The 19,238-nt window shown below is 41.1% G+C and overlaps 1 protein-coding gene across 1 annotated transcript; it reads left to right on the top strand.

Moving 5' to 3' along the window:
• Window positions 1-7,439: 7,439 nt before the first annotated feature.
• rab21 (RAB21, member RAS oncogene family) lies at window positions 7,440-16,534 on the top strand. Its single transcript, XM_024289269.2, has 7 exons — window positions 7,440-7,897; window positions 12,626-12,685; window positions 12,758-12,865; window positions 12,963-13,026; window positions 13,695-13,749; window positions 14,186-14,274; window positions 15,744-16,534. Exons 1-7 carry the CDS (start codon window positions 7,751-7,753, stop codon window positions 15,881-15,883), a joined length of 663 nt encoding a protein of 220 aa, XP_024145037.1. The 5' UTR covers window positions 7,440-7,750; the 3' UTR covers window positions 15,884-16,534.
• Window positions 16,535-19,238: the final 2,704 nt, after the last annotated feature.

Here is a 19,238-nt window from a genome sequence, read left to right as displayed (position 1 = left end):
CCCGCCCCGGAGCCCCGCAGCCCGGCGGGGAGGAGCACGAGCGCCGCTAACAGAGCGTGGAACCCCCGCATGTCCGGGACGCTCGGAGTCTGCACGCGGAGAGCTGTGGAGGCGCGCGCGTGGCTCCCTCCACTCTGCAGCCGCGTGGAAACCCCGCGCGCTTATATACAGTCAGCCCGCGCGCTCAGGGGGATGAACACATGTCCCCGAGGAGATCCAGGATCAGATTTATGAGGATTACAGCGTCTCTGATCCGATCTGACCGATTTATCTGTTACCTTTGAACAATTGACACAAACTTTAACGAGTCATGGACAGAAAACTTTAACAGATAAATCATTTAAATCAAATGTGGTGTCTTTACAGCTTTTCTGTCACTGTGAAAAGGTACTTTTGTTCTTTAGGTCTGTTTGTTATTAAAACAAAATACAAAAACTACCAGCTTTTAGAAAAACAATAAAAACAACAAAGATCTACAATTTATAAGACTCAATTATGGGCTATGTGTGTTTTAATTGAACCTTTTTCACTATAACTTAAGAATCTGCTGAAGAAAACAACATTTATTTACTTTTATGTTTAGTTTTTATTATTTCAAATATGTGTAACGTTCATGTTTGTTCATTTCTTTCTCCTCTTTTCAGTCAAACGTTCACGTCTCCAGCAGAGCTGCTTGTGGGAGGAGTCAGAGATCACCTCCACCTTTATCCACAAGGTGCTTCACAGCGTTTTACTTCTCACTTCTAATGATGCCTGAGAGTAAAATGATCTGATCTGGTTCAATCGAAGTCTCAAAGCAACATCAGAGCTATCAAGTTCTGACGAGAACTTCCAGCTCAGAAGAGAAAAAACAAAGACGTTCATGGATGTATTTGTCTGTAAATGGATGAATCAGAAAGGGGCGGGGCAGGGAGGTTGTGGCTCCGCCCAGCATGTTTTCTATATCACAAAGAAGCCCATTTTTATCCGTTTAAGTTTGTGTTCTCTCTTCATTTCATTCAAGTTGACTTAAAACTGTTCAGTGATGTAAATAAAGAATTGTGTCTCTGTTTGATCTAAGAACTCACTCTGGTTGAAAATGACCTTAGCTAAAAAAATTGGAACAGTGGTTCCAAGAGAATAGCTGAAAATGAACTTCAGTTGCCATAAGTGAACCAGAATGTATTATTTTTAATGTTAATAGATAGGAAATAAAAATACAGTAATGTTATCGTAAAAGGAAGCAGAGTACAGTTACTGAAGGAACATTTACAGTAACTACTGCCAGTTGGATGCCAATAACTTCTGTATTTCATTTTGTAAAATGAAATACGGGATGCAGAAATTATACTGTATTTAGTTTTACATTAAAAAGCTGTAAATGTTTTACTATAATTACTGGGATCCAGCTGCCAGTAAGTTACTGTAAAATCTACAGCAACTATTATTGTTATATTTGTTGTTGCTAAATGATTTTAAAAGCAGTAAATAACATTTGTCCAAGAAGAAAAGAAACTTCAATTAAGTTTTAACTTAGAGAAACTTCATAATAAAATAGTGGCCAAAATCGGAATTAGGCTTAAAACAAAAAACAGAAAAATGTTGAAGATGTAAATTCAGACAGAAATCCCTCAAACTGAAGCTGTTAGCCTTTTTGAAAGAGTGTTTTTGTTTTTCAAAACGAGTGAGACATCTTCACAATAGATGATCGTTAAGTGTAGCTATTTTCCGACCTCTGAAATGAAAACTAAACGTGAGGTTTGACTAAAAAAACATTTTCTAAATCCACTTTACACTGAAGTTGTTCCATGTTAGCATGGCTCTGCTAACCACCACTTTTCACAGTTTCAGCAGGAAGGGGGCGTGGCCAGAGCACTGCTGCCCTCTTGTGGTAGATCCCTTTTTTCTGTTAGCATGCACTTCCTGTTCCTGCGACCTAATTTAACCCTTTAACACTGTGGCTCTAGCTGCAGCTTTGACCTACCGCAAAGTTTTAATCCTTTACGAAATTGGCGTAATTTTAAAACAGTTTTAAGCAACTTTACTGCAAATTTATTGCAGCAAAATGTTAACGCAATCAAAACAAACCATGTGATTGAAGTAATTTTGATAGATTCTGATGCAGAGAAAAGCAGCTTTGCCCGGTTACGACACAAAGCTGCTTTTCTCTGCGTCAGAATCCATCGGAATTACCTTATTTGTATAAACAAACAAAAGCTTTTTTTAATTATTATTTTTTGTTTGCCGTCACCGACGACAGCTCAGGTGCTAAAGGGTTAACATGCATCCAAACTGACTGGTTTGTCTTGCAGCCACACTTTGGACATGCATTTTTTTAAACAATTTAGTAGAAGAAGTCTGAAAGCTAATCATTCAGATTTCTTTAGTTTGATGCCGTAATTTCCTCTTTCATATCATCAGTTTGTTTACTGAAAAATCTGCTTTAGAACCACTGTTCTTTAGTGGAAATCCTCCTGGTTCCTCCTCAGAAAAAACGGTTTCAAACGTGACTTTCCACAGCAATGAAGAGAGACTTTAAAGGAGCTGCAGGACCTCACAAAGGCAGCAGAGGTTAATGATCAGCTGCGCCGCCTTCAGATGTGAAGCACTTTGTGATAAAAGACAGTGAGGCTTTATATCAGAGGAACGGGTGTTGAGGGTGGGGGGTGAGATATGGAGATGGTTATCTCTCACACATGCGCGTGCGTGCACGGAGGGAGGCGACATGTATGGAGCCAGAACACGCGTGTGGAGCTTTAAAGGAGCAGCTGAACGTCACTCTGAGATCAAAAAGAAAAGGAGATCTCTACTTTGTTAACACGTCACTTAGCGTCATCTTAAAAGGAAACACATTTTTCATATGAATAAGAATAATTTCATGCATTAAGGGGATAAAGTGAAATTTCCAATTCTTTAAAACTGCCTCTTTTTCATTGAAGTGTTGATATTTAATTTTTTTCTTAGACTTTTTTAAATTTGGTTTTTTTCATTTCAATTTTTTAAAACTTTTTTTAAATTGAAAACATTTTTTTTTAAACTGCGTCATTTCTAATGTTGCCAGATTAGGTGGATTTTTGCTCAAATTGGGCTGTTTTTTGACCAAGTCTGGCAACACTGATCATTTCTTGATGTATTTTGGAATTGTTAACTGATAAACAGCAGCAGAAACTGAGAACTTTACAACAAAATTCCATTAAAATCCTTTTTGTTTCATGACAAACGCAGTTCTTGTGCAAAACTGAATTGAGTTGTTTTCCAGCAAAATAATAGATGAAAAATCTGGTCTAATTTTCTAAAATCAAGTCAAACAAATCAGCATAAACTGTTTGTTTGGTAATAATAAAGCAACTTTACTGTAACTGAAGGTGTTTGTCTCTTCCTGGTGCAGCGCTGACCTCTAGCGGTGGAGCTGCTTCACTGCAGCCTGTTTTCCTGTAGAATCTTTTCTGTTTGTTCGTATTTTTTCACGAAGTTTGAGACCAATTTTAAGGTTAGAAAAACACAAATTAGAGAGAACATTTTCCTTATTAAAGTTTCATTTTTCTGTGGGATATAAACGTTTCTTTTTAAGTCATAATTGTTTTTCCTTCAAAACCTTTAACACTAGAATTCCTGAGCCTGCTCAAATTTACCCAGGGAAGAGTCCCCCCTTTAGTCCGAGAGCCCATTGATGTGTCATGGTGGGTCACTGATGAGCCATTAACTTGCCCATGTCTATGTTAATGCAGCATGTAGTACCTAATGTGGATTTGAACTAACAGGTTGTGTGGGGGTTGGAGTTACCTGATGCATGTGGACAAGTATTGGCTTTCCTGCTTTTACTCACATTTGAACTAAAGTTCCATCTCATTCCTAACCCAGAGTTCAATATGATGTTGCTCCACCTTTTGCTGCTATTGCAGCTTCAACTCTTCTGGGAAGGCTGTCCACAAGGTTGAGGAGAGTATTTATAAGAACTCTGGATCATTCTTCCAAAAGCTCATTGGTCAGGTCACACTGATGTTGGTGGAGAAGGTCTGGCTCTCAGTCTCTGCTCTAATTCATCTCAAAGGTGTTCTATGGGGTTCAGTTCAGACTCTGTCCTCCATGTCTTTATGGACCTTGCTTTGTGCTCTGGTGCACAAAAATGTTGGAAGAGGAAGGGCCAAACTGTTCCCACTAAGGTTGGGAGCATTGTCCAAAATGTTTTAGCCTCCTGAAGCATTGAAAGTTCCTTTCACTGGAACTAAGGGGTCTGAAAAACAAGCCCACACCATCATTCCTCCTCCACCAATGCAGTCTGAAACGTCCCGTTCTCCTGCAACCTCCAAACCCAGACGGGTCCATCAGATTTCTAGATAGAAAAGTAAGATTCCTCCCTCCAGAGAAGACGTCTCCACTGCTCTAGAGTCCAGTGACGGCGTGCTTTACACCACTGCATCCACGCTTTACATTGTACTTGTTGATGTGTGGCTGCAGCTGCTGCCATGGAAACTTGTTCCATGAAGCTCTCTGTGTACTGTACTTATGCTGATTTGAAGGTCAAATGAAGGTTGCAGCTCTACAGCAACTGACTGCAGAAAGTCTATGACCTCTTTAGACTTTCAGCATCCTGGCTGAGTTGTTCCAAATTCTTCCATTTTGTTCTGATAGAACTGACAGTTGACTGTGGAATATTTAGGACATTTCAAGACTGGATTTGTTGCTCAGGTGGCATCCTATGACAGTTCAACACTGGAATTCACTGAGATCCTGAGAGCAAAACAAGCTTTCACTGATGTTTCTAAAAACAGTCTGCATGTCTGAGGAGTGATTTTATACACCTGTGGTCAGACCAAGAGATTAGGACTCCTGATTCTGATCATTTGGATGGGTGAGCCGATACTTTTGGTCATATAGTGCATGTTTATGACTTATAAACATAGACACATCTTCAAGTCAAAAAGACAAACATCCCAATATCAGCAAGACTCACACTCCTCTGAGACCCTTAGCTCTATTTGTAATAATCCTCGATGTGGACTCTGGGAGCAGTGAAGACGATTCTTTTGTTGTGGAATCAGAGTTCATCTTCTCAGATTCCTCCTATGATGAGGATATGCCAGTACATGGATTTGCAGCCAGAACATCCTCTCCACATGATACTTATACATAAGTAGACTAATAAACTATCAATTGTTGAAGAAGAGAATGATGAGAAGCCTTCATCTGTAAAAAGACAATTTTCCCAATTCAAAAAAGACAATCAGCATGTTGAAGACAGCCAGTGGTGCCACAAAACACAGACACACTGGAGAAAAGTCTTTCTTGTAGACCAGGACTGCCTGGTCCTAAAAAACCTGTTTCTCTTAGGTATGTTGATGGGGGAGGGAGCAGAACTGTGTGCTGTCGTACAACCTAGATTTAATTTGCAATTTGAAGGTCATTAAATGCATCAAAAAGGAATCAACCCCCCCCCCCCCACCGATGTCACCAGTGGCGGAATCTGGAATGCATGTCAAACTTAAATTTAAACATGACAATCTGGATTGCGTAAACAGGAAGTCATTGTTGATGGTTTAAAAGCATCAAAGTGGATCAAACCCCCCCCCACCAGTTTGTCCTTTATTGTATTTATCTGTGTTAAAAATATTTCTTTCACCTGCATTGAACAGTTTTGAGGTAAAGATAACATTTAAAAGTAAAAACAAATATTTAATGTGGACTATTCCTGAGCTGGATTCGAACCCATGACCTTCTGAATGTGAGTCCGCAGCCATAACATTTTAACTGGACAATCTGCAATGTGGAAACAGGGAGTCATTGTTGATGGTTTAAGGTGATCACCACAACACTACTTTGAGAATGGGAGGGGGGATTGCAGCAGAAGCTGACAGTTCCAGGGATTGTAGTGTTAAATAACTATTGTATACAATGTGTGTATGAAGATTTCTACTTCTTGAATTCACCACCGAGATTAAAATCATCAACAAATCTGAATTAAATAAAGATTTTCCCTTTTTTTAAATGTATTTGTGTTGTAGCAGCTGGCGATTGTCTAACTGTTACTCAGTCGGGGGTTCGAATCCCAACTTTGAAAGTTAGAAAGAAAAAAGAATCACTGACAATAAACATGAATAAATTAACGATTTAAAAAAATAATATTTATAACTACACTTTTTGGAAACAAAAAAGCAGAATTAGTTCATGATTGAAAAATATCCCACATTTAGTTATTTGTTTCAGATTAAATGTGTTGTTCCCCCTTTAAACTGTTCATTTAATAAAAAAGAAAAATCAAAGGATTAAACCACGAAGAATTGATGAAAGTAATGTTTCCAATTATACCATTTTTTTTCTGAAAATGTTCACATTACTTAATGTTGCAGATTGTATTTTGTTTTAAACAATTACTCCTCATTAATTTTTTTTCTCAGGTTTTATTACAATCCTGATATCAAAGAAAACTGAAGGGGCCAGAAATGAAATAAAATAATTATATTTTGTTTTATATTATATTTATATTTTATTTTTAATTTAATGTAAATTTGTTTTATTCATTTTATAATTTTTAATTTTACTTTATTTATGTATTTTCTTATTTATTTATTGTACTGTACTTTTAAATTTTATTGTATTTATTATTTTATTTTATTTCTTTAATCTTTTATTTTATATTATTTAAAATTCTGTGAATTGTTTTAATTTGATTTGATTTTCGGGAATATTCCTAGTAAATTCGCTCACGCGCCGCTCTTCCCTTCCGCGCGCTCTTTCCTGGGAGAGCTCGAGGCTGTTTGTTGTTCGACGTGACGTCCCGCTGCTGCGCTGACGCAGTTCGTCATGTGTCGCAGCAGAGATAGTACTATGGGAAGGAGCTCTCACTCCGCTGTTATGTTTGTTTCTCAAATTGAAACCATTTATTATTACCGTCCTACGTTTAAATTTGGTTTTACGCCAGTCTTTTGTGACATCACAGAGTTTGGTTCAGATGGAGGTTTCCTTCTAAGTTTATATTCAAATGAACTTTTCTTCTCAGCTGTTGTTTTAGAACAGGAATGACAGACACTCACTCAGTATGATTGTTTTTAGCACAATATGACACATAAAACAATAAACATGCATTTAAACGTTGTTATTAATTAATTGAGCCTGATGCTTGTCATCTTAGTTGTGGTGTGGTTATAACCTCTGATCAGAAGTGAGTGTATATGTTACATCTTTGGCATAAACACATACATTTCATCTCCATATCTCATGACTTTGGTTAAAAACGGCACATATTTTAACTTTCTCTAAGTTCTTCTCCGATCCCACAAAATGAGACACTAACTGCCATTGATTTCATTAGTGTATTTGTGTTATCTGATCCATAATTTGTTCCATTTGTAAATCGATTATAAAGCTTTAATATTTTAACTTCATGGGAACAGGCGCTGGGATTTTTCCTGCCGTCTGGTGACGAACAGATCAAACACGGAACTCATCACACTAATAGACGATCTTTGGTGGAGCTAGCCGGCTAGCAGCTAGCACAGAGACGCCATTAGTTGGTGAGAGAACCGTTTGGCGTCAGGTTGGAACGGAGCTGGTTCGGGTGTCAGACCCGGTTTCCTCTCGGTTGTGGACGGTCTCTCAGAAAGGTTCGGGTCGTTTGGACTGTCGAACAGTCGTTCTCGCGTTTTTAGATTTTTTTTAATAAACTCTGAAGCCGATGTGAGCTCCACTTCGATAGAAGCTTTAGCATTAGCAGCGCTAGCTTAGAATCGCCTGTTTTGATTCATCTGGAGGGTTTTCGGAACACAGTTCGGTCATGTCATCGGCGGGAGCGGCCGGAACCAGCAGCAGAACCTACTCCTTCAAAGTGGTGCTGCTCGGGGAGGGCTGCGTGGGGAAAACGTCGCTGGTGCTTCGGTACTGCGAGAACAAATTCAACGACAAACACATCACAACGCTGCAGGTAAGACCGGACCGGACCGCCGGACCGACCCGTGTGTTTGTGTGGGGGAAACGGGTCAAACGGGGAGGGCGGGGGCTCGGCCCGGGAGGCTGTTTGTGTGGCTGTCACCGCGGCGGGTGCGCTTGTTTCTCTCTTCCACTTATCCCGGAAGTACTGCGCTGATTCCCGTCCGGGGGCGGGGCCGCGGCTGATACCGGAGCAGGCGCCTGACCGGGTCACGGAGTGGCGGAGGGGGGTCAGGTGACTGTGGGACATGTTTACGGGTCAGGAAAATTCCCGGCTGCGGCCTGGAGGTCCATGTAAGGAAGACCAACATCTGACCTCAAACGGCTCCCGTAAACAGATTTATTACCCGCCCCGCCCCGCGCGGAGCAGTCAGCTGTTTGATTTTCCACTTTGACATGTTACTGAAATGGTTAAACCTGATGGAGCTGAACTTCTGTGTTAACATTTGATAAATATAAGTGATTACATTTAATCTCCCAGAATTCAAAAGTTCTTTGGACCATCAGAACTCTTCCTGGAGAACAGCTGTGGGCCGAGTCCAGAACCCTGTGGAACTCCACATTTTATGTTGAATAATTCTCCAGAATGCTCTTTAAACCGGACTTCTGGTCTGCACAAAGCATGCAAACTCACGTTCTTGAGTAATCAGATTACAGATTACACTCTTGAGTAACCTGGTGATCATGTGATCCAGGAGGAGGATCAGAAAGTCCTGTTTCTGAACCGACTTCATGCAGAACAAGCTCCTGTGAGCGAGCCTGCTCTGGGTTTCATCAGAACCCGCTCACAGCTCTTTGGTTCCAGTTTTTGGACCTTCTGAATCAAAGGGAGCCGTTCTCTGGTGTTCTAGATCCGGAGTCTGCAACCTGCACAATCGTACAGAACCGTTCGGGTCGAGTTCTTCCTGACAACGACCCAGCAGGAAACAGAGTCTGACTTCATCCTTCAGAAAAAGAAGATATTGATGTTCTTGTTACCACTATTATGCAAATAGTTTTTGTTTGTTTGTTTTGCTTAAATAAAACAGAAAAAGTCTCTTTTTTTCAATAGTTTATAGCTTTTGACAGCATTTCACATCACTTCCTTTCAAAATAAAAGTCTCCCCGTGTCACACATCTCAATGTTGTAGGAAATGTCAAGTCAGCAGAGATAAACAGTTTATTTCATAATTTTTGGAGCATTTCAGCCAAAAATGTTTGAATTTATTGAACTAAATGAAATCAGAGCCAATTTAGTGGTCTAAACTGAAGTTGTTTTCATTCGTTCTGAAATAAAAAAGATCAGTCTTGTAATCTAGTGCGCTTTTACTCTGGGTGACGGCGCTCAGAACTCTGTGGTAACACTTGTGGTCCTCCAGCTGTTTGAGTTGGTTTACTTTTTACTTTATGGGACTTTTTCACACTAAACTATTTTAGCCAGAGATTTAAGAGGTTCTGGAGCCTCAGGACGCTGACCTCTGATCTAGAACCGTCTGGAGACCTCTGGAGCGCTCTGCTGCAGCACGTGATCCTCATCGGAGGACGGCGGGACTTTAATCAGGAACGCAGCAGCTGATAAGTCAGGAAGTGTTCCGGGAGGAAAGTCCGAACGCGTTGACCAAATAGATTCAAAGAAACTCTTGGGTAGGATACGTCTAGCTGTTCCCGTGGTCGCTGGGATGCTACAGTAGCCAGGTTGTCATGGAAACGCTGTCAAATGGATCTCAGGCATGTCCTTGAACCTGGAGAAAGGTTGAAGGTTTTTTTTGTATGTTTTGTGCCTGAGGCTGATCGTCAGAACCCGCCCACAACAGCCTCACGCCTTCACCACACCTCCAACGTCGCCATGGCAACGAGCAGTACAAACCCTCTGCTCAGGCCTGCAGGGCTCTGGGACAGTTTCTGATCCGAGGATCAGGCTGAGCTGCAGCGCTGAGATCAGAACCAAATATGATGGAGGAGAAACGGATAGAAAAAGATCCTCCTGAACGCCAGCAGGAGTCTGTCTGCTGATCTTCACCTTCACTCTGACACCACATGAACCAAACGGGTCGTGTCCCTGATGTCCTGATGTCCCTGATGTCCTGATGTCCTGATGTCCCTGATTTTCCTAATTTTCCTGATACTGCAGCTCAAATCTGACGCAGACAGAATTCTTTAAAAAAGTTGAGTTCCTCTTCTGTCGACGTTTTACTGCTAAGCCTCCAAATGACAGCATGAAGTAATCTGTGATGAGAGGATTTCTTGATAACATCACAAGTGGTCATGTGACCTCATCGTTCATCCCAGAAATGAATGTTTCTCTAGAGATGAAGAGAGACACAAACTGAGACCTGAATCTGTGATGCAGCAGCAGGAAGGCGTTCCCGTCAGCATCACGTCTGAGGGACGGCGAGGAGTTAGCTAACAGGAAGAGCGGGACGGTTTCACCATGGAGGCGGAGCTTCAGACCTCACTGTCTGTTTCCTTACTTAAAGACCTGCTCTGTGAAAACGCTGTTCTCATGTTCTTTTCTGATGAACTCCTGCTGCTCTGCAGAAACTATGTCCTAGAAAACCACACAGGTTTATGGATTTATCACGACAAGACCAGCAGGAACGCTTTAGAACCAGATCAGAAAATGATCAGAGTGAGACTCTAACCTGAATATAGAACCACAGCAGAAGTTTATTTAATAATCTGGTTAGATGATCATGAGTTTGAAAAGAGGATTTTGAATTTCAATAGATGTTGGATCATCTGTTGACGTGTTTACTCATCAATACTTGAGGTAAACAGTGTAATCTTCATTTTTTCTGCTTGTCCTCCTGAATGACCCCGGTCACATGGGGCGGCCTCCTCATCCTCGTCCTCGCTCACATGAGCTCAGGCTCAGGTCTGCAGAGGAGCAGGAGTCACGGCGGCGAGATCAGAGCGATGAGCGCACAGACGAGGAGCGGCTAATGCCGGAGTGATGTCTGAGCACGAGCTCGGCGTGACGGAGCCGTCATGCTTCGTCATGAGACCGCCTGCTGCTGCGTTCGTGTGCGGCCGGGTCGTCCGGGCGAGTCCGCTGCAGCTGATGGAGCGGCGAGAAGTCCGCTTCAGTTTATTTACTTGAAGATGATCTTCAGCTAGTTTAACTTTAAGGAAGTCCTCTGAAGCTCCTTCATCTATTTTATCTCCTAAATCTCATAATCTTATGATTCTAATATATAAGATCTATAATCTCCTCATAGATAAACGTTTGTTGATTCTGTTTAGAGTTGATTTTTTTGATGGACGGGTTTGAAAAATCTATTTTTAATGGATCTTCACCTAAAATATTAGATCAATTTGACCTTAGCTTTAGTTTGATCAGTGTAGGTCAGATGTTTGTAACCTTCAGCACCTAAAGAGCCATTTGGGTTGATCTTTCTCTGAGCACAGCCCAGCAGGAGCCTGAAGGTCTCGTCTGACCCTTCAGAATAAACTCACCGATTTGTAGTTATGTCATTGTTCCTATTATGTACGAATGGACTTTTTTAAGCAAAAAAAAAAATATCAATGAAAAAAAGTTTTTTTTTTAAAAAACAATAAATAATTTATAACTGTTGACAAAGGTTCCCATGACTTCCTTTCAAAATAAGACTTCCTGTGTCACATATGATCATCTCAATGCAGCGAGTTGTATTTAATATGATGTCAGCAGTGAGTAAAAACAGTTTAAATCTAACAAACTAAAATTAATTCAGTGACCCTTACAGTGTTTTTTTAACCCCCCCTAAAAAAAACTCAATTTGTTAAAAAATGGAAAATCTGGATAATAACTCAGGACCATAAATTTTGGTTATTCTTGCTGACCTCAGATTGTGTTTTTTTTTTTTTTTGTGGTACACTTTGATCACAAATCAGTCCAAATGTTGTAACTCGACTTTGTTAAACTAGGAACCGCCCTATGGAGGACTGGAGCATTATGGGTAGTATCACAGATACATGATGTTCTTCAACTGTGAATGACAGAATAAAGTTTAGTTGACTTTCTTCACTCTACTACTAATTTTACTTTAGTTACTAATTTAAAATGAAAACTCCTTTTTATTGAACCAGAGCGTGAAAGAGCCTCAGTGGCTCCTGAGCTTCAGGTTACAGACCGCTTTAGGATCACGTTTAGTTTTTCTTCTTGTGAATTCATGGTTTTATTTTGAAACCACATTTCTATTTTGTGGTGACGCCACAGAACATCAGTTCAGGTCAGAACCTTTAATGGTTTCTAAAGACAGTTGAATCTTCACAGCGTTCTACTGTTTTTATCTCTGTACTTCCTGTTTGTTTCATCCATACATTTTGTTCCACCAAAACCCGTCTGGTTCTGACCCGGCTGAAGGTTTGAGATGAAAAACAGAATTGTCTTTTCTTCTCAAACGGGGAAATCCAGAGTTTCAGAATCAACAAACCCAAAACTCCAGTTTCCATCACTGGTTTCTGTTCAGACAAAATGAAAGCTGCAGGTCTTCATCTTCATGTTCTTCTGGGTCGACGCCGCTGACCACATCGTGATGACACAAATCATCCTGACTGAACTCCTCATTTTAGCTTCCAACAGCAGGAGGACCAGGACCTGGACCTCCAGCTGGTCCTGGTCCTCCTCAGACGTCGTCTCCTTCCTGCAGTTAAACGCTCACACATTCAAGTTACTCATTCTGTCGGGCCGACAGAAACCCACAGAGGTCAAGGCTTGAGCTTCAGGTCGTCATGGTAACCGTGCGCTCCTCTTCCTCTGCAGGCGTCCTTCCTCACAAAGAAGCTCAACATCACAGGAAAGAGGGTAAATCTGGCCATCTGGGTAAGTCCGCCTGCCTCCGGTGCGTCAGCGCGATGCCTTCAGGGCCCCCGTTAATCTGACGTGCGCCTGCAGGACACGGCGGGTCAGGAGCGCTTCCACGCCTTAGGTCCCATCTACTACAGAGACTCCAACGGAGCCATTCTAGTGTACGACGTCACAGACGAAGACTCCTTCCAGAAGGTAGGCGGTCCGGGCGGGTCCGGTCCGGTCCGGTCCGGGTCTCGATGCTCATCTATGTTGATGTGGACCTGAACTGCAGGCCGTCTTTGTGTTGCAGGTGAAGAACTGGGTCAAAGAGCTGAGGAAAATGTTGGGGAATGAAATCTGTTTATGTATAGTTGGTGAGTCTGATTTCTGGTTCTGTTTTTACGTCCTCCACAGCGGCGGGATGGCGGTTTGTGTCCCGTAGATGTTTCACGGATCTCTCTGCTCCAGATTCTCTGGTTTGAACTCAGAATCTGTCAGAATGACATCTTAATCCTGACTATCAGATAAACGTGAACACCTTAGAAACCGTGTCTTCACGGCTCTGAGCAGATCAAGGCGGTTTTGTTTCCTGTTACTTGGCAGGAAGCGGCGCCGTTCTGAGGATGAAAGCCGGGTTTGTGTGGAGCTCCCGGCTCGGCTCCGGCGCCGCTCGTTAAGAGGTTCTGAGCCAGACGCTCGGGTCGGTGCTGCCTCCACCGCTCTGGACTTTGGAGTGTAAACACGCAGCTGAAACACAACCTCCAGCCGGACTTCAGATCATTACCTGGAGAGTAGAGCCGGTCCAGAACCAGAGACTCAGCAGAACCTCTGAGGAACGCTGCAGAGTTCCTGATTCAGGAAATGCAGAATTCAGCCGATGACGTTTGAATCAAAGCAGCTTCTGCTCCGTGATCATCACAGCTCCACTCTTTATCCAGAGACTTTGACCAAACTCTCATTTTCACATAAAAGTCCGACCGAACCGTCGATGGAGTCAGAACCTTTCATGGAGGTCTGATCCTGATGTTCTGTCTGTCTGCAGGTAATAAAATCGATTTGGACAAAGACAGACATGTTTCTGTGGAGGAGGCTGAGAGGTGAGGAGCTGCTGCTGTCTCTCTGTCTGTCTGTCTGTCTGTCTGTCTCTCTGTCTGTCTGTGTATCTGTGTGTCTGTCTCTCTGTCTCTCTGTCTGTCTGTGTGTTTGTCTGTGTGTCTGTCTGTCTGACTGACTGTCTGTCTGTCTGTCTGTGTATCTGTCTGTCTCTCTGTCTCTCTGTCTGTCTCTGTCTGTCTGTCTGTGTGTCTGTCTGTGTTTGTCTCTCTGTCTGTCTGTCTGTCTGTCTGTGTATCTGTCTGTCTCTCTGTCTCTCTGTCTGTCTCTGTCTGTCTCTGTCTGTGTTTGTCTGTCTCTCTGTCTGTCTGTGTGTTTGTCTGTCTCTCTCTGTCTGTCTGTGTGTTTGTCTGTCTCTGTCTGTGTGTCTGTCTGTCTGTCTGTCTGTCTGACCGACTGATTCTCTGCTCTTCTGTGCAGCTATGCAGAGTCGGTGGGAGCCAGACACTACCACACATCAGCCAAACTAAACAAAGGCATCGAGGAGCTCTTCCTGGATCTCTGTAAAAGTGAGATCCGTCTGCAGCCGTTCTCCAGGATTCAGGAAACTCTTTTAGAACTTCATGACTTTTTCACTGCATCCAAACACAGAAAAAGCAGCTCGACTCAAGGATCTTTGATCAGAGAATCTGGAGACAAAAATCAGAAGTTTCTACTGGGTGAAATGTCGCCCTCTGGTGGAGGATTTGTGAATTAATTTCACAGGATCACAATAGTGTGAACGCTGAGTCAGTGTCCTGACTTCAGAGATTTCATCAATCTTGGTATCAAAATGTTCAGCTCGTTCAGGACATTACTGCTAGTATCTTTGGAATTTATAAACTTTATAGTATTTAAGATATTGAGGGAAATATGTCCCATAGGCAATGAATGAGAAAGTCTTCAAATTTAGCAACAAACTTTTAAATATATTTATGGATTATGTTTTCATCTGTATTGTAATTTTTAGCAAAATTGGAGTTTAGCTAGTATTTAAGCAGCATGCTAGCTTTTTGGCTAATTTGACATCTAAGTTTTCTGGGGGCTCATTTGGATCTGATATTTAAACAACACTAAATATTTTTGCAAATGTATAACAGATTTTTAAGCAATTTTACACACATTTTTCAGAAATTTAGGTCAACTTCATCACTCATAGTTCTTATAGTTCTAATGACATTTCCAGTCTTTTAGAAGATTTAACATTTTGTAAATAGCTTTAGCATTTTCAGCAAATTTCTTCAGCAATTAGATTAAAATGTGTCACCATTTTCAACAAAAAGCTTTAGCAACTACGTTCAGCAAAAAGCATTTTCACAGGTAATGCAACTTTTCTAGTTCAGTTTATGATTTATTGAAATATTAAAAACAAAAAAGCGTAAAATATAATCTCAATGCAGAAAACTTTTTTAAAGTTGGTAATTCTCACATTAGAAAGGTAGAAGACTGTTAAAAAAGGAGATTACAGCTTTACAAACAGCAGGTTGGTTGTCTAACACGCAAAACATGTTTGTTTAAGAGGCACTGATACGTTCAGGCTGTTGACTGTCTTTGAGAACTGGACTGAGAAGCTCCGCCCCCCTGGTGTTCCAAACAGGAAGTCCCATAGACATCTATAGAGAAACAAACATTTTTTAATCCTTTCTTCATGATTATAATTGTTTTCATGATTTTTCATGACAGCGGTTGACATGGAAATGTTAATTCATAGCAATTCGGACATATCAAGTCAATTCAGGCGCCATTTTTCCACCAAAAGGACGCGGCGTCCTTTTGGTGGAAAAATGGCGCCTGAATTGACTTGATTTTGTTAGAATTTGAAGTAAACAGTTTTCTGTGGATCTGAAACCGTCTGCAGAAAAAGATGAAGATGAGACGAGAAAGTCTCAGTTGGCTTCAGAAAGGAAAAGTACGGTGGCCCTGAAGTCCAAATACTCAGAGCAAAGACATTAAAGATCACATGACCGGCCTCACCTGAACACAAGTCTCTCTGTTTCAGGGATGATGGAGACGGCTCAGGCGGAGGAGCGGGCGAAGGGCAACGGGGCCAGCCAATCAGCAGCAGCGAGGCGGGGCGTACAGATCGTGGACGACGAGCCGCAGGCCACGCCCGCCGGAGGATGCTGCTCCTCCGGCTAACGCGCGCTCACGTGCACGCTCGTCCTCTGTGCTTATCCACGCATTTATCATCGTCTGTTTTTCCGGTCGGTCCGCTTGAAAATAATCTGCCGCTAAGGAGCATGGGAAATCATTTTTCAGTCTGTTCATCTGTGTTCCCTCCAAAATAAAAGCTACAGTCGTCCCGATCGAAGCGAGTCTGCTTTCAGTGGTTCTCTGTTCCCACGGCAGGGCGGAGGCTGCAGCTCCACCTGCTGGACTGATGCGGGACTGCAGTTTGATCCTCTGACGGCTCACGGAGGGGGGGCAGAGGTCAGAGGTCACCGCCATAAAACCACCGGCGGGAGCGGCTAATCGGCGGTGTGTGCGGTGAGGCGGGACGTAGTCAGGTGGGCCGGGACTCTACTGAGCACGCTCCGTGGTGGTCTGTCTCTGACGCACACACCAGGAGGGCGAGCACGCTAAACGGAAACTGACGGATTCAAGATCTGACGCCAAAATAAGAGTTCGCTCCCAAATTTCAAAATAAAGCTCCTATGAATCAAAGCTGTGGGGATTTATTTAAGGTGACGTTCAAAGTCGTGTTGTAACGGTGGGAGGGGTGAAGGGCGGCGGCCTGACTCGGCTTTCCTTTGACCTGTTTGACTATTAAATGTTGATGATTGACTCTGAGTTTCACTGTTTTTGTGAGTCCACGCAGAACCAGGATCCTCTAGACCTCATGGGTCAAAGTCGGGGGCCGGATCCGGCCCTCCAGATCATTTATTTTATTGTTATTGTTATCTTGAGCTCATTTCTAACTTGTAGAATTTAGACAAAATATATTTTTATGGAGAGTAAAATATTGAAAGTTATTTAAGGTTTAAATTGATTTATTCTGGAATAATATTCCTGCTTTTTTATTATTCAGAATTAAGTTAAAAAGTTACAGTTTTAAAGTTTTATAAATTGTCATTCTGCAGGTTTTTTTGGGCTATTTTGGAGTTTAGCTAATATTTCAGCTACATGCTAGCTGTTTTAGCTTATTTAGGCTTTTTTAAAAGTTTTTGATGTTTTTTTTGAAGAACCTGAAAAACAGGAAAACATCACGAGAACGTCGACTGAAAGGACGAATGAGAAACTTTTAACATCTGGAGACTTAAATCTGAGATGTTCCTGTCAGCTGGGACTAAAAAACAGGAAGTTTTAACAAATTAAAGTACCAACATTTCTGGATTATAAATCGAAGGAGCAAAACCGTTGAATTGAGAAGAAGAAAACCATCTAGACGTCGCACTTTTATATTTGACATGGCAAAAAATAAAAACAACAATAATAATATTTCAATGCAGATGAGAGAAATATTCAATATGTTTGTTTCTTCTTCTTCTGGAACTGTCAGAGGAAAATACAGCGCCCTCTAGTGGAAACAACCGGTTTCTAGTGGAAAAATATCGAATATATGAGAATATTTCTGTTTGAATAAAAAATCACAAATAATGTAAGTGATACCTCTGGATAAACTCTGAAAAAACTATGATTTATATTCTGGAAAATACAGTTTAACTTCTGTCAACATTTATGAACTCAAATGTTTTCTGGAGGAAAGTCTCTTTCTGACAGAACAAAATACATCTGGAAAATGTTACAATAATGATTTTAATAATAATCCACTTTTTAAACATGTAGTTCTGTATGTGTAGAAATGAAAAAGTTCTGGAACAAAAAACCTTCATGAATGCATCAACGGATCTGTCCAGAAGAGGGCGCCATGGTGCAAGCTCCTGACATCAAAAGGAGGAACTTTGGTGAACTGAAATCATAGACATGAAACAGCGACTACCAAAATAAAAGCCTTCAGCATCTTCAGCAGAACCAGGAGGATCTGAAGCAGGAAGAAGCTCGTCTGCTGCTGCGTGGACGAACGGTGTGAACGGCTCTTCAGCTTCATCCTGCAGAGCTACGAAACCCTGAAGAAGAGTCGGAATCTTCTGAGGTCGGATCAGCGAAACCTCAGAGAGGAGACGGCTGGGGCTGCAGAATGGGAGCAGTGGAGGAGGAACGCTGGCAGGAGGAGCAGAGTCAAAGGGTTTCCTCTATCGGCCTTTAATCCTAAATGTTATTTTTTAAAGCAGGTTTCAGAACAGCTAAAGTCAAACAAAAACCGTCAAGAATCTACAGAAATAATCCGATTCTTTATAAAATAAGATGAAATGTAAATGAAATGAACCCGTGACCCGGATGAGCAGAAGAAAGAGAAGAATGGATTGTTTGTTCTGACTGAAGCAAATAAACCTCAAGATTTTCATTTGTTAAAGATTCAAATAAAATCCAGTTTTTCTTTTTTCATCATCAACTTGTAGAAACAGAATAAATTAGAGATGTTGGGGTTTGAATCCCACAGCGTTCCTCCTGCAGGAACCAGAACCGATCCTTTAAATAACGAGTTCTGTCAACATAAAAACGTTTCTGTGTTTGGTTGTTTTAGAGTCTTTGTGAAAAACTAGCGTGCATCAACGCTCACTACATTGGAGAATAGACCACAATGCATTGCGTTTGAGCATTTTCTGCAAGAAAAAAACAAAACAAAATGAATTGAAATGTATTTTTTAAAATAAAAATCCACATTTTGTGGAGTCATAAATAAATGTTCTATTGATTGAATTTTCCCTCCATGAAATCGGTGATGTCGTATCCCGGTGAGCCTGTTTTTAAATCCGGTTCACTGGATAGTCTGGTACGTATGGATCATGGTGGGAATTCAAAGACAGTTTTGGCAGAAAGTTTTCCTTCTTTTCTAAACTTTACAGCGAAAATGATTGAATCTCATCAAAGCGTTTAAAAAAAAAAATTAATTCTAAAAACATATATATTTTCTTTCCATTCTTTGATGTGTCAGAATGTTAAACATTACCCAGAATTCAGTAAGAACAAAACTAGACACAAGTAGATAATTCAAAGTTTATGCTTAATTAAAATAAATTAATGAACATTTGCTTATATCATTATAATAATAGTTGTATAATATTTTTTTCCCAAAAATATACTGTGGTAAAAGTGAAACAGGACTTTAGTTTTTGTGGTTTGAGTCAAATGAACTTTAGCATTTATGAAATACTTTAGGTCTAAATTTGAGGCTGATATTCTGACTGATGACAGAATTTTCCTTTGAATGCTGAAACCAACATCAATGTAGTTTTCTTTTGTTTTTGAGCCATTTTGAGATTTTAGCCTTATTAGCATTAGCATGGAGTTAGCATAACATGCTAGTTAGCACTAGCTTCCAGGTGTGGATCATTGAGAAGTTGATCAACACAAACAAAATCAGTATTAGTTAGCTTCACTTCTGGGTGAAATTTTGTTTTTATTTGTGATTTATTTTTTTTATTTTTACTCC

Source organism: Oryzias melastigma, linkage group LG23, assembly GCF_002922805.2.
Source record: "Oryzias melastigma strain HK-1 linkage group LG23, ASM292280v2, whole genome shotgun sequence".
Classification (NCBI taxonomy): domain Eukaryota; kingdom Metazoa; phylum Chordata; class Actinopteri; order Beloniformes; family Adrianichthyidae; genus Oryzias; species Oryzias melastigma.
The sequence above is the reverse complement of the archived record's forward strand: the minus strand, read 5'-3'. Positions and strand labels throughout refer to the sequence as shown.